Source organism: Astyanax mexicanus, chromosome 24 (assembly GCF_023375975.1).
Source record: "Astyanax mexicanus isolate ESR-SI-001 chromosome 24, AstMex3_surface, whole genome shotgun sequence".
Lineage (NCBI taxonomy): Eukaryota > Metazoa > Chordata > Actinopteri > Characiformes > Acestrorhamphidae > Astyanax > Astyanax mexicanus.
Window position 1 is genome coordinate 34211853 of NC_064431.1, and position 16219 is coordinate 34228071.

General features: G+C 36.5%; 2 protein-coding genes across 2 annotated transcripts in view; both read left to right on the forward strand.

The window, feature by feature from the left end:
- fer1l4 (fer-1 like family member 4) overlaps window positions 1–396 on the forward strand; it is a 53188-nt gene extending 52792 nt beyond the window's left edge. The window contains exon 46 of the mRNA XM_049471788.1: window positions 159–396. Within this exon, the coding sequence (XP_049327745.1) occupies window positions 159–339 (181 nt within the window). The 3' untranslated portion in view covers window positions 340–396. The remainder of the gene's footprint in view (window positions 1–158) is intronic.
- A 2932-nt stretch (window positions 397–3328) lies between these two features.
- The window catches only part of unm_sa1614 (un-named sa1614), a 50213-nt gene continuing 37322 nt past the window's right edge, over window positions 3329–16219 (forward strand). Inside the window, exon 1 of the mRNA XM_022682443.2 lies at window positions 3329–3655. Coding sequence (XP_022538164.2) covers window positions 3530–3655 — 126 coding nt within the window. The 5' untranslated portion in view covers window positions 3329–3529. The remainder of the gene's footprint in view (window positions 3656–16219) is intronic.

Consider the following 16219-nt stretch of genomic DNA (forward strand, 5'->3'; position numbering starts at 1 on the left):
GGTGTAGGCAGTGTGCTGTGGGTTGTGTCCCTTGTGTGGCAACCTTCCAACAGCACCATCTTGACAGTGTCTTGTAGGTGGTGTCCTGTTAGCAGTGTCCTGTAGTTGTAATTTTACGGTGTTTTATGATTTTAATTGTTACTTTTTGTCTCTTTCAGTCGGCCGAAGACGTCCTTCAACTGGTTTGTGAATCCGATGAAGACGTTTGTTTTCTTCATCTGGAAGAAATATAAGAAATACATCATCGTTTTGGTTATTCTGGCCATTCTGGCGCTTTTCCTCTTCCTGATCTTATACACCTTACCCACTCACATCAGCCAGCTCATCGTCAGCGGATAAATAATAAAACCAGAAACATCAAAAACATCAAACAATTAAGAGTAAACTATAAAACTAGCAATAGTGCTTTGTTTAACATTTTAAGCTCAGGGTTATTAGTAGGTTATTGATCATGCTGCTATTATTTCATAAAGATAAACTGTGTGATTTTAAAGGTACGGTATGTAAAAGTTTGTTTAGTATTTGTTTTTATCTCAGCGCTGTCCAATAAAAAACATCTATCTCAAGTTTTCGTTTACTGCCTGAATTAAACACAGGAATACTATTCCAGTTTTCAAAATTTTATTGCAATTCCATTATGAATAATTAGCGGTGTTTTATTGTATTGAGTTTGCGTGATATTTCCCAACACTATAACGACCCCAAACACACCTCTGATTTCTAAAGACCCAGTAGAGCACCTGTGGGGCATCCTCAAGTGCAAGGTGTCTAACATCTACCAAAAGAGGAGGAGTCCACTAGCAACCTGCGCAGCTCTGACCAATAGAAATGCACCAGAATGATTTAGAAGACAATCTTTTTACATTGACTTTTATTGGAAGTTTAATATGCTTTTAATTTTCTAGTTTCACCATTTTGAAGATGCATGTTTTTCTCTGGAGAGTGATAATAGGCTTTGAGAAATAATTTCCTCTTAAAGCAACACTGTAAAATAAATGTGTAAATAGTTTTGCACAATATAACATTCATTAAATTAATCATTAATTAATGGCATAATTAGAAATAGAAATAGAAATGAATGAGGGGATTAAGACAGAAAACGCTACAAAAACAGAAAACACAGCCTGTTTGTTTCTAAATTGTCATTAATTTTTGTTTCCAAATATTTGAAGCAGATAATTATTATCTTGTGTATAAGAATTGTAGCGCATATGTAAATATTTTCCTCTTCAGTTTTATGTTTAACTTGTAGAGATGTTTGTTTGCCAATCACTTTTTAATTCTAATTCTAATTCTAAGGTGCTGCTCTAATGGATTACTTTATTTTGAGACGTTGATCATTTATAGTCTATTATTCTTAACAACAGTTCTCAACAGAACATTTTAAAAATCTGTAAGGATTTAGGAGTTTTTATCCTTTTTTCAGTAAAATTTGTGTTTTGAAGACACAAGGAATGTCACACAGTGATAAAGTGCACACGCAGCACATAAAGAACTATTTATGTTTATTCAAGCATTTAAGCCTCTCATAATGAATAAAAGTGTTGATTTTGATAGTGTGCTTATTTTAATGCATGTGTTTAAAAGATTTTCACTTAGAAAATCTAAAAACTCAACTTCTAAACGTCTCTTTTGTTGCACTGTTTTGCATGAATGTATTATAATGTTTAATCTGAGTGCAGTAATGTGAGCCGTCGCTGCGCCGCTCTGTGAGACTGACGGCTCTGATAACAGAATTCAGCTTCAGCTGCCGCCATTAAAACACAGCTGAGATAAAAATATATAAAAGTGTGAGATATAAATCTAAACTTTCTAATAGTCTGTCAATCACAGCTTCCTGCTGATTCACAGCTCTGTGTGCTTTATGTACTGATTTATTTTAGAGCGTTCACACTTATCACATTCATTTAGATTAAACTGAATTCTGGTGTAAATGATTAAAAAATATCTGTAATATTTGAAACGCATCCCAAAACATCCTGTCCTGTAATGTTTGTTTGAAGTATAAATGCAGTATTTAAAGTATTTGAAGTAAATTGTGGATATCATCATTACGTAATTAAAGAAAATAACTACTTCTGTTTACTTTGATCTTTTAAGTGTATTTTTAAATAAAAATCATTTTACCAAGAGATTTGGATTGCATTCTATTTATTTGGAATTACTAGTGCATTTTATATTACATGCAGTATATATAACACTCCAACATGGAAATTAAAAATATGAATTATTAAGAAAATGATAATGAGAAAATTGTGTAATGCCTTATATTTAGTGAATAGCAAAATAACTAATATATATATTTCTCCCAAATTCCAAATAAAAATATTCTCATTTAGAGCATTTATTTGCAGAAAATGAGAAATGACTGAAATAACAAAAAAGATGCAGAGCTTTCAGACCTCAAATAATGCAAAGAAAACAAGTTCATATTCATAAAGTTTTAAGAGTTCAGAAATAATCAATATTTGGTGGAATAATCCTGGTTGGTTTTTAATCACAGTTTTAATTTCATGCATCTTGGCATCATGTTCTCCTCCACCAGTCTTACACACTGCTTTTGGATAACTTTATGCTGCTTTACTCCTGGTGTAAAAATTCAAGCAGTTCAGTTTGGTGGTTTGATGGTTTGTGATCATCCATCTTCCTCTTGATTATATTACAGAGGTTTTTAATTTGGTAAAATCAAAGAAACTCAGCATTTTTAAGAGCTCTCTTATTTATTTTCCAGAGCTGTATTTATATATACATTATTTCTTTTCATTTTTATGTATTTACTTAAAATAAAGCAATAAATCAAGCAAGAAGTATATATTCCTGTATATTTTACCATTTACTTAAAGAAGACTTAATTATATGCTTATTCTTATCATTTTTTATTAAATACTTGAATTAAAGTAAAAAGTAAATAAAGTACATCTTTTTCTTCTGTTCACTTTTATTTTATTTTATTATTAATCCACTAATTGTCTACAGAAATATAGGAAACACTGAATTATACATCTTCCGATATATTTTACTCTTTATTCAAATAAAAATAAAAATAAATATATATTATTTATATATTGATAAGCTGCTCCTCTGTAGTTGTAAACATGAGAAATTAGCCAATCTACGTGCAGAACTGTGTTACTACCAGCCAATCAGCATACAGGAGTAGGCAAGTATGAACCAATCCCAGCACAGGGGGGCGGGACACTCCAGAGCCATGTGTCCCGAGGCAGGTTCAGGGCGGGAACAGCGCTGGCCAATCGGAGCGCGGGTGGGCGTGGCCGGTCTGAGGCCGGTTGTTAAAATGAAGCTGCGGGGGCGGAGCTTAGTGTAGAGGAGTTACAGCGCGCGGAACTGTCAGATCATCAGAATTACAGCAGTTTTACTGGATTTTACTGGATTCTGAAGGTTTTTACAGGATTTCTCAGGATTTAACTGGTTTTACTGAGCGGCTGGTTTTGATCTCCAGGCTGGGAGAAGATCAGGAGGTGGATGGACGGGCTCTGAGGAATCTATCAGGGGTTTATTTATCGCAGAAATGCCCGAGATGATCTCGGTGGAAGAGTTTATCTCAGAGACTCTGGAGGACTGGAGCTCCCCCACAACATCCGCCTTCATCACCAAGATGACCAGCTGCAGAAACTCCGCCCACACCGTGGAGGAGGTACCTCATCATTATCTCATTACTATCTCATCAGTGTCTCATCATCATCTCATCATCATCTCAACATTATCTCATCATTATCTCATTATTATCTCACCATTATCTCATCACTATCTCATTATGATCTCATCATTATCTCATCATTATCTCACCTTTATCTCAACATTATCTCAACATTATCTCATTGCTATCTCATCAGTCTCATCATTATCTCATCACTATTTCATTATTATCTCATCATTATCTCAACATTATATCAGCATTATCTCACCTTTATCTCAACACTATCTCATTACTATCTAATTACTATCTCATCAGTGTCTTATCATCAACTCATCATTATTTCAGCATGATCTCATCATTATCTTATTACTATCTCATCATTATTTCAGCACCATCTTATCATTATTTCTTCATTATCTCATCATTATCTCATCATTATCTCTTCATTATCTGAGCATTATCTCATCATTATTTCTTCATTATCTCATCACAACCTCATTATTGTTTTATCTATATCTTATCACTTTCTCTTTATCGTCTTATCTTTATCTCATCATTATCTCATTTTAAACAATCTTTCCTCTAATGCTGTTTTTACCAGTGTGTTTCTGTACAACACAGCCCACACAGAGGGCGAAGAACGTTCAGTAAACGTGGCTTTCTTGATTGCATTACATCTCTCAAAGTTGATGATGGAAAACAACATTACAACTTTACAACTTTAACCTGCTTAATTTGCATAATTAGGAATAGAAGACCTCTCACAATCCAAGATAGCAAAGAACGTTGAATAAACGTTTCCTTTTGGTTGCATTAACCTACATCTCTTAAGGTTCATGATGTAAAAACAACCTTTAAACAACACTTTTGTTATTTTTCTTTAACATACATTTAATAAATGCATCAGTTATTGGTGATACAATTCAGACATTATATCAATGTTCATTGATTTATTACAAGCTTTAAATGAAAGGTTAGGCTGAGCTCTTATATACACTCAACCCTTAATAGCAAAGAACATTAAATAAATGTTAAATATATTGATTAGTCTAAGCTCGTATGTGCACTCACAACTCTTGTGGCAAAGAACGTTGAATAAATGTTGCCTTTTTAATCTTCATGATGGAAAAACAACATTTGCACAACGTTTGCTTTATTAAACATTGCTTAATAGCCGTCAGTTATTAATGTTGAAATCCTGACATTGAATCAACGTTCATGCATTAAAGGCTTTTAATAAATGGTTGGGCTAAATATACAATATCATGTATACACTCTCAACCCTGATAGCAAAAAACGTTAAAAAAACGTTTATTTCTTGATTGCATTACATCTCTTAAGGTTGATGATAGAAAAACGACACTTTACCAGCACTTCTTTTTCTTTAACCTACATTATGCACTATGCAATCCCAGGTAGCAAAGAACGTTGAATAAACGTTGCTTTATTGGTTGCATTACATCATTCAAGGTTTTCGATGGAAGAACAACCTTTAAGCAACATTTATGTTCTTTTTCTTTAATCTACGTTGCTTAGCATGCATCATTAGGATTAGAAGATAGAAGATAGATGTTGAATAAACGTTGCTTTATTGATTGCATTACATCTCTCATGGTTGATGATGGAAAAACAACCTCTAAGACCTCTAAACATTTTTGTGCTTTTTCTTTAATCTACGTTGGTTAATATGCATCACTAAGAATAGAAGAGCTTTCACAATTCCAGATAGAAAAGAACGTTAAATCATGTGCACTAATAAATGAATAAATGAACGTTGTTTAAACGTATTAGCGGTGTGGAAATGAAGGTTTTTATTTTTCCCTCTGGGTAAGGAAGTGTGTAGCTTCAGGTTTTCTTTTGTTTTGATTCTTTGTTCTGATCCGCTTCACTAAGAACCGCTTTGTTTCGTTTTAAACGTTTTTTAAACGCGATTAATCCGAACCGACCGCTTTCCCCGGTTCCCCCCGCCTCCCCCCGGCTCGCCCCGGTTTCCCCGGCAGCGGGAGGAGCGCTGTGTGCGGGGGGCGCGCGGCTCTTTGTCCGCTGCGGGGCTGGATAAACCCTCAGTATCAGTGATGGGGGGGATCTGCGGGATGCGGAGGAGGTTCCTCTCTGTGTGGAATCAGCAGTTATAGCAGGTTATAATGATTTAGCGGGTTTGTTTGAGCGGTTATAACGCTGCTGGTGGGAATGAGGAGGAGGAGGTGCTGCAGGGTCTTTGTTATGAGCTGAGCTCTGGATGTGATTGTGGGGGGGTTATAATGGGAGGGAAATTTAATAGCTGGGATCTCCAGTACCGGAGAAAGGAGATATTTCATATTTCAAATATTTCACTCTTCTACTCTTTAGTGATAAAACTCCTGCATCCGGACTGCAATTGAAAAAACAAGAGGATCAGTGAGTTTCTAGGATTTAGTTTTTCTCGGTCACATGACATCACATTACGCTGTTCAGTAGCTCCTCCATTTCCACTTGCTGTTGTGTTTTTTTAATGTGGATCTCCGTGGAAACTGCGGCTTGCCCAAAGTGTACAGTAATTACGGTGCGCGGCAGTGGACAAATATCTATTTTATTAAAGACGAGGAGACGAAACTCAGAGATGTGCGTCCGGACGGAACTAAAATTACCGGAGGAGCACGGAGTTCAGAGAAAAACAGTAGATAATTCAGCCTGTAATTTTCTCAGAGGACGTCTGAGAAAAACACCTACATGATCGTTCTGGACGAGAATAACATAACAGAGGATAAAAAACCCATAAAAGAGAAAATTACCCAGAACCCCCTGAGAAAGTAATCTTGTACAGATAGAGCTTTAGATGATCAGTTTTACACATATCTGCTTTATTTTCGTAGTCAGCTTTATGGTGGGGGGGTCAATATTTGGTGGAATAACCCTTGTTATTTTTTTAACAGAGCTGTATGTTCTTTTTATGAATTAAAACACAAACAAATGGTAACTTGTTTAGCAGCTGGTGCCAGACTATGATATAATATAATTTTTAATATCTTGTATAAGGCAGTATTAAATATATATCGATCTTTACAATATACTGTATATTGCCCAGCCCTAGTCCAAGTATACAGCCCCCCTCCACTCCGCCCCCCGAATCACCGGGGCTTATGGGTAATGAATTTGTGTGTTGTATTGTAGCAGCAGATTGGGAGAAGCATCAGAGGTCACGTCCACAACAATAGGAACGGTGACTTCTCTAATGTGGGCCGACGTGCACGAGTGTGCGGTAACCATGGTGATGACCCGGCCCACGAGATTACCCCACGTGAATAGAGCGTGCAGCACGTCGCACGACTGATTGTTTGGGTGTGTGGTGATGGGACTGACCCCCCAAACACCCCCCAAACACCCCCCATCCCCACAAATCCCACCCCCTCCGCCCTGTTTCAGAAGGAAGAACTGCAGATCTGGGAGCTTCATTAAATTACAGCAGATTAAAGTCTGGATAAGAGACTCTGAGAACAGTGCTGAGTATTCAACAACACACCAGAGTTAATGCAGAAAGCATGACTTAAATATCTCCATCACATCTCCTCCAATCCCCATCCAGGAGCATCTATAACCTGGAATAAGTCCTACGAATAGGGGGGACTTATAAAAATGTGAATTTGGCACAAAATCATGTGTCATAAAGGAGTTTGGTAACACTTCCTATGAACCCTGTATTTATAATGCCTTATGAATGCATTTATAATGCATTATATGGCATGCATAATACCTTATAATGACTGTAATAAGCCTGTATAATAATTCATAACTCATACTTACAGCGACATTCATAACACATTATAAACTACAAGTATAAGGGTTTATAAAGAAACTTATATGAAGAAGCGTATAATGCCTTATAATCTCTGTTCATAAGAACATTGTACAATGTATTGTTGTAGTAATGCACTATGACACAGATTTGGTATATTTTGGTGTAATGCATTAGTGTTTTTGTATGCATTTTAAACATTTTAAACAAGTACATTTTGTTATGCCTCACTGTAATGTCTTATAGAGCATTATGAGTGCTCTTTATTGGCTTAAAGAGCACTCTTCACAGACTGATGTATTTAAGCAATAATACACTCGAGGTTCGTGCTATAACGCGTAATACTGGCGGTCATAGATCAGCACAGCAGTGCCAATATTACAGGTTATAGCGTGAACCTTGAGTGTATTATTGCGATTAAATCACAGTTCCATTATCACTGTTTATTGAAAGATTTTAAAGAGTTAAAGAGGAGAAAATAGGATCTGTTTGGTTATAAAAAACTCCACCAGTTAAAATAGTTCCATTACTGCTCTGTTTGTAGCTGCGCTGTTTGGTTTGTAAGCGCTGCATCGTGGCTAGGTTACATGTATGTGGCGGAGTAATACATGCAGAGCTTCGGTTTCAGTGCATTACCAGCTGATAACGGTACTCATAGAACGCTTCTCAGCCAATCACATTGCAGGGTCAGAACTAACTGTGGTATAACAGTGCATTTACCCCCCACACCACCCTCGTCTTCACTATAACAATCATATATAGTGCCTCTTTCTTCACTGAAGAGAATAAATCTCCGAGTTAGTCCCGTTTTACAGATAAAACAAGCCACAACACTCTTTACTGATTATCTTCAATTATCCTCCTCCACTCCAACACCTCCACTAATCTCACAGTAAAATACACAAACATGTGTGACATTAAATCAATCTGTAGCACCAGGACCTTTTCCGTTACGTTACAATACAAAGACAGATAGATAGATAGAAATTCTAGACCATGTAATAAATCAATTAATCTCACAGTACATTGAGTTTAGAATCACAAAAACTGTATAAACAGAATGCTCCCTTTAAAGGCAATGAGCTTCTTTCATCCCTGGTCTTAAAGGGTTAAGCCCCACTATATACACCAACCTCTGGGTGATTAAGGATTTAGACTTGATCTTAATTACAGAGAATCAAGAGGATTTAAAATTAGTCTTAAATCTAAATCCAGAAACACAACAAATGAACAAATGAACCTACAAACCAACCAGTAACGAAAAACACTGATAATATTAATAATACTGCTGCTGATGCTGTAGCATTGCCGAGTAGCATCACAGCGCTAACGCTCGGAGGAAAGCGCAGCGACTCGGTTCTGATACATCAGCTCACAGATGCAGCCTTGTGCTGATCCACATCACCCTAGGAGTGATGAGGGGAAAGAGAGAGCACCATCTACTGTACTGTACCCACCCAGAGAGAGAGAGACCAACTCTGCTCTCTCAGGACTCCGGCAGCTGATGGCAAGCTGCATGACTGGGATTTGAACCAACGAGCTCCTGATCATAGTGGCAGCGCTTTAGACTGCTTGACCTCTTAAAGCACTTAAAACATTAGATTCTATTATTGTTATTGATTGATAATATATTTGATAAAGTCTGTACTTGCTTTGTGGCCTATAAATAAAGTTACCTAATGTAAACGACAAAAAAATATATAACAAATAATGAGGTCAGATTTTGTTATTTGTTTAAAATTTGGAATCTTTTAATCGTCATGTAATCTAATAAATTTGTTCTAATAGAGTTTTCTTCTGTATTTTAGGACAAATTATAAAACGAGACGTTGTGAATTCTCAGGCTCCTCTCAGACTGTTAACTCTGAGTTTGTTTTTATTGAATTCATTGATTTTTTCCTTATTCTTCATCTGAACCAAACACTGAAGAAGAGCTGAAGCTCTGTTTCCATAGAGATTCTAGAAAAAACACCATCGACCACCAACAACGATCAGAAACTCACAGAGTGGGGGTTTAAAAATGCCCGTCTAGACAACCACTGAACTTTAATTATAAACTATTAATAAATAGTTGAAAAAAATGTTGTTTTTATTATTTTATCTTTACTTTATCTTATCAAAAACTTATCAAAAACTTTATTACTTCAGTTCTTCTTCTCCTGTCAGATTAACTCTAATTCTAATTCTTCTCTTCTCTGCTGAAACTGAGACTCAGTCCTTAATCATGTTAATCTGAGCTAAAGGCTAAAGCTGCTGTTTCCATGTGGGTCAGCCAGACGTCTTCCTGTAGCAGTTTATTTTCTCCAGTTTCTAAGAGTCTTTATTTGAAGGTGTAGGAAACAGTACTCACCGCTCTCTGACTTCTGTATCTGTAATTTCTTTAAAGAAAAGAAGGAACTTCTACTTTTAATAGTTTTAACAGAATTCTCTGTGTTTCTGTTTCTTTTTCTAGGGATTATGATGCTGATAAAGTGTGAATGTGCTGTAAGTGTGTAAATGCTGCAGTTTTACAGTAGAGTTTCAGATTATTCTGAGGATCTAAAGAGCTTAAATGGCTACTGGGGGTGTTCTAAATCCTTTAATAGATAGTGTTATTCAAAAACTATATAATTATAGTACAGTATAATACAGAGAGAGCCGCTGAGAGACTATTAAGGTGTATATTTATGTGCTGTTTCAGATTAATTAGAGTGTATAAATCCAGTTTGCAGTTAATTAATACAGAATAAGCCTGAAATATTAGTTATAAGCATTTTTTTCTCATTAAACTCAATAAAATCCCACTGGTCTGATCTGGTGGGTTGTTTTAAATCACGCTGGTTCTGCTGCAGAGCTCCGGTCTGTACTGTACATCCACCTCACTCTGTCTGATCTCTGATTTCTCCACTGTGTAAAAGTGACGCCTCAGTAAACACGACTACAGCTGATCCACTCAAACTCCAACCCAGATATCCTCTACAATACGAGCCTGCAGAAACACCAGGACTGATACTGAAAAGATAAGACCAATTCATTGCAACGCTCATTGCTATCTTACCCCCCATCAACAGTGTATTTTCACTCCTTCCTCCTGTCTGGTTTAAACAGCAGCAGATCTTCTGAATATATCTACACTGATGGGCGTGGTGTTCTGGAAATGAGGTGTGTTCAGGTACATTTCTGGAGTTTTATCTTGTTTATCTTGGTAACAGAAAACACAGGAGCTCCACTGACTGAATACAACCTAGACAGACGCCAACAGTCAGACGTTCATCGCTATCTCGGTAACACAGGCGCCGTGCCGAGCCGAGCGTACACCCCCACTTATTACACACACATGAACACACAGCAGCACAAACCCAACTTTTACATCAACAATAAACAGAATAGTAAATAAAATAACATTGCTGTTCCCGTAAATGAGCTGCTGGAGCTCCTTCACAGCGTCAACCAGCAGCTCTGGAAAAAGTAAGAGAGCATTTAAAAATGATGAGTTTCTTTGATTTTACCAAATTGAAAACCTTTAGAATATAATCAAGAGGAAGATGGCAAAAGCAGTGTGTAAGACTGGTGGAGGAGAACATGATGCCAAGATGCATGAAATTAAAACTGTGATTAAAAACCAGGATTATTCCACCAAATATTGATTATTTCTGAACTCTTAAAACTTTATGAATATGAACTTGTTTTCTTTGCATTATTTGAGGTCTGAAAGCTCTGCATCTTTTTTGTTATTTTAACCATTTCTCATTTTCTGCAGATAGTGTTTATGTTTGTGTTTTCTCTAAATTTTCTGTTATCCTGTGTTTGGTGTGGTGTTTATCTGGTTTATCCTGTGTTTGGCGTGGTGTTTATCTGGTTTATCCTGTGTTTGGCGTGGTGTTTATCTGGTTTATCCTGTGTTTGGTGTGGTGTTTATCTGGTTTATCCTGTGTTTGGTGTGGTGTTTATCTGGTTTATCCTGTGTTTGGTGTGGTGTTTATTTGGTTTATCCTGTGTTTGGTGTGGTGTTTATCTGGTTTATCCTGTGTTTGGTGTGGTGTTTATCTGGTTTATCTTGTGTTTGGTGTGGTGTTTATCTGGTTTATCCTGTGTTTGGTGTGGTGTTTATCTGGTTTATCCTGTGTTTGGTGTGGTGTTTATCTGGTTTATCCTGTGTTTGGTGTGGTGTTTATCTGGTTTATCCTGTGTTTGGTGTGGTGTTTATCTGGTTTATCCTGTGTTTGGTGTGGTGTTTATCTGGTTTATCCTGTGTTTGGTGTGGTGTTTATCTGGTTTATCCTGTGTTTGGTGTGGTGTTTATCTGGTTTATCTTGTGTTTGGTGTGGTGTTTATCTGGTTTATCCTGGGTTTGGTGTGGTGTTTATCTGGTTTATCCTGTGTTTGGTGTGGTGTTTATCTGGTTTATCCTGGGTTTGGTGTGGTGTTTATCTGGTTTATCCTGTGTTTGGTGTGGTGTTTATCTGGTTTATCCTGTGTTTGGTGTGGTGTTTATCTGGTTTATCCTGTGTTTGGTGTGGTGTTTATCTGGTTTATCCTGTGTTTGGTGTGGTGTTTATCTGGTTTATCCTGTGTTTGGTGTGGTGTTTATCTGGTTTATCCTGGGTTTGGTGTGGTGTTTATCTGGTTTATCCTGTGTTTGGTGTGGTGTTTATCTGGTTTATCCTGGGTTTGGTGTGGTGTTTATCTGGTTTATCCTGTGTTTGGTGTGGTGTTTATCTGGTTTATCCTGTGTTTGGTGTGGTGTTTATCTGGTTTATCCTGTGTTTGGTGTGGTGTTTATCTGGTTTATCCTGGGTTTGGTGTGGTGTTTATCTTGTTGTAACTAAATGCAGACAGAAGCTGTACTGAATTCCTGACTCTGTGACTCTGCTCTAATAACAATAGCAGCTCTGGATCAGCTCTGCTGACGGAGGAATTCTGCTCTACTGCTGCTGCTCTGTGCTGAGAATTTCACTCAGAAATAATACAGGTCCTCCAACAAAAACATTATATTTACAGATTTTACAGCAGCTTTCAAATGTATTCATACCTCTTACAATTTTTCACATTTTGTCAAATTACAACCACAAAATTAAATGTGTTTAATTGAGATTTTAAGTGGGACACAAACACAAATTAGCTCATAATTGTGAATCGGAACAAAAATTATACATGAATTACAAAAAATTAAAGAGGCTCCTCCCCAGCTGGCATTTCTGAAGTTCTTCAGTATTATCCAGCAGCAGCGAATCAGACGGCTGATATGAAGCGTCCGGACGGACAGTGAGGAATTGTGGGTAATTTATTCACGCTGGGGACATTTGGCTCAGTGTTTTTAGAGACGGAAGGACGGCGAGATCCTCAGCTTTCACAATGACGTTTCCATAGAAACCAGGCTTTTACAGGAAGTTGGTTTCAACAGACGAACAGAGAGAGAGAACAAAGCCAACAGATCAGGAACATCTTCAGCTCTGGTGTTATCTCCCTCCTCCTGCTCATCTTCTGTCCTGATAAACACCAGCTCTATCTCTTCTTCAGCTCTGTCTCTTCTTCAGTTCTATCTCTTCTTCAGCTCTATCTCTTCTTCAGTTCTGTCTCTTCTTCAGCTCTATCTCTTCTTCAGCTCTATCTCTTCTTCAGCTCTATCTCTTCTTCAGCTCTATCTCTTCTTCAGCTCTATCTCTTCCTCTGTCTTTTCCTCAGCTCTCTCTTCTTCTATCCCTTCTTCAGCTCTATCTCTTCTTCAGTTCTGTCTTTTCTTCAGTTCTATCTCTTCTTCTGTCTCTTTTTCTATCGCTTCTTCAGCTCTATCTCTTCTTTAGTTCTGTCTCTTCTTCTTCTCCTTTAGAGTCAGTGAGGATCAGTACTGAGGTTCTGCAGGAGGAGGAGCTTAAATCAGACTGGAGTTACTGGTTATTGACCTGATTAATAGACTAGTAGCTCTCCAGCCCAGAGGGTTGTTGAACCCAATTGCAGAACAGTTAATCTCAAAGCAGGTAAACCCAAGAAGAAATAAAAATAAATAAATATATAAATAATCAGTAAAAAAAATCCAGTAAAAATAATAGAGTAAAAAGTAGAGTATTTTAGTGTGTGTGTGTAATAGAGGTAGTGCAGTTAAACACAGCAGTTGTTGTGTTTTGAGAAAATCATTTATGTCTGTTGTACAGGATGTGTAAGAACACAGTTATATAATCATTTAGTTTAGCAGTGTACATTTATAGAGATGTGAACAGCAGAGAATAAATAAACTAAAAGTGCAGAATATGGTAAAAATATAATGCTGGAATGAAAAACTGTTAGAAAGTCGTTGTTTGTGGTGTGTAAGTGTTAATCTGTTGAACAGGGTTAACGTGGTGTTCAGTTTTAGGGTTAATGTGGTAAATATTTGCTCAGTTCCTCTTTTCTGTCTGATTCTCGGAGTGTTTACTCTGAGCTCAGGGACGTTAGGAGGAGATAACTGAAGCGGAAATCCAGAGGAAACTCAAATTTCCCAGTAAGGTTAGAGATACGGCTCGAGGGGGCGGAGCTTCGTAACTGTTGGCTGTGTTTGGTGACGTGGTATCTCAGGATCTCAGCAGTTTAGCATTCTTGGTTGGTGAGATCTGAATACGCTCTAATAGTTTACTTTGCATGTGAAGCAGAAACTCCTTAGTGGATAAAACTAATTTTAATGTTGGATTTATGTTTGATTTACTCTAACAGTGGAAAGTTTTAGGCTGCCTCCATTTTTCCCTTTATTATTTTCCATTTAAGCTCTTCAGGTCCAGTCAGTAAGCAGAAATGGTCATTATTTAACCATTTAACACCACTAACTGGATTTCCCTCTCCTAAATAAATCACTCAGCCCCATCACTCAGATGGATGATATACACTACCAGTCCAAAATTTCAGTATACTTAGAAAAAGCAGATCATTTAAAGACACCCTAACACAAATTTAACTGGATACCCCTCTCAAGAGTGCATCACTCAGCCCAGTTCAGAATGTATCAGCAGAGATAGGTAGCAAACAAAGCTAAGAAAATTAAATTGAGCTACAAAGTGCAGTCATGTGATTCCCTAATTCCCAGTAAGGTTAGAGATACGGCTCGGGGGCGGTGTTTCGTAACTTGGTTGGTGAGGTCTAAATGCACTCGGCTGTTGTTGTTGTTGACCTGATAGTACTTTTCATGTGAAGCAATGACGTCTCAGTGGATGGAAACACATTTTATGTTTGATTTACACTACGATCAAAAGTTTTAGTACACTTTATTTTTGTCATTTAATAAAGCAGAAATGGTGCTTCATGGCGTTTCATGTTTATTAAATAAATATCATGCTTTTGTTTCAACTACTGCATCTAGATCTACAGTGGATTTACAGAAAACCTGATGCAGCTAATTTTAAATAGTTAGCGTGTCTGAGTTTGAGTTTGAGTTTGAGTTTGAGTTGGTAACTCAGGATGAGTCGTTTTGAAAGCCGAATTTACTCAGCATCACACTGAGGAACAGAGTTTCTGCAACCGCCTTTAATTTCCTCAACAGGAAACGACAGTAAAAAGGGATGTTCCAGATTTGTCTTCTGTCTAATCAGAACTGAGACACTTTACTGTGCTAACGTTAGCCACGAGCTAACTCAGATTATTACCCAGATTTAATCAGAAAATAAGATTTATAATTTAGAGATTACACTTTATAGTTTTCTTTACAGTAAAAGATAAATCTGGACAATATGATCATTTATATTTTATTTTCTGTTCCACCTTAAAAGCATCTTTTTCAAGCTCTTTTCTGATGCTGGAGTTGATTTGGAGTTGCTCGTACATTTACATTAACATTAGTTCTATAAAAAACTGATCTAAATCCAATTGAATCTAAATATATATCAAAATTAAATTGGGACCCTGTGAATTAGAATTTTACACTGATTTTTAATCTGTGTGAAAGTTGTGGTGAGAGTATAAACTGTGTATTACGGTAGTTTGCGTGCACAGCAGAGCTGGGGGAGAAAGCTGCTCTCGCTTCTCCTGCAGAAACGAGTTTTACACTCAATAAACTTTATTTAATATTATCTTATTAAAGAAGAAAATCAAAGTGTTTTCAATTTACACCACAGATGTCTTGAAGATCACTTGTACTTGTGTTCATTATGTATGTTTCGAGTATTAATACTGTAATAATTTGAAATTATGTGATGTTAAATGTAAGAAATTAGGGGTTGGAAATGTGGAAATTTGTGAATTTAGTTGTGTATAGAGCAAAATTTGGAGTTCTATAAAACATGAAAATCAAAACAATTTATATCACACCACTAAATTTGTAAAGATCTTTTTCTCATGTATTTAAGGTTTATGTTTAAAGTGATTTTACTGGAGCATTTTGGAGTTATGGAAAGCCAAACATTGGAAAAATGTCTATTCGTTTTTGTATAAACCCGATTTTAGAGTTTTATAAAACCTGGAAATTAAACTTTTATCAAACAAAACCATACATTTCTCAAAGAAACCTTTCTATAATATTACTGATATGAGTATTAAATTATTTTAGTATACCATTTTGGAGTCATGGGAGGTCAAACTTTGGAAAAATGTCTGTTCGCTATTTTTGTATGAACCATATTTTGGAGTTCTATAAAACCTGGAAATCAAACTGTTATCAAACAAAATCATTAAATTCTTAAAGAACCCTTTATATACTGTTAATGCTATAAATATTATGTGATTTTACTGTAGCATTTTGGAGTTATGGGAGGTCAAACTTTGGAAAAATGTCTATATGTTTTGTATAAACCAGATTTTGGAGTTCTATAAAACCTGGAAATCAAACTGTAATCAAACAAAACCATTAA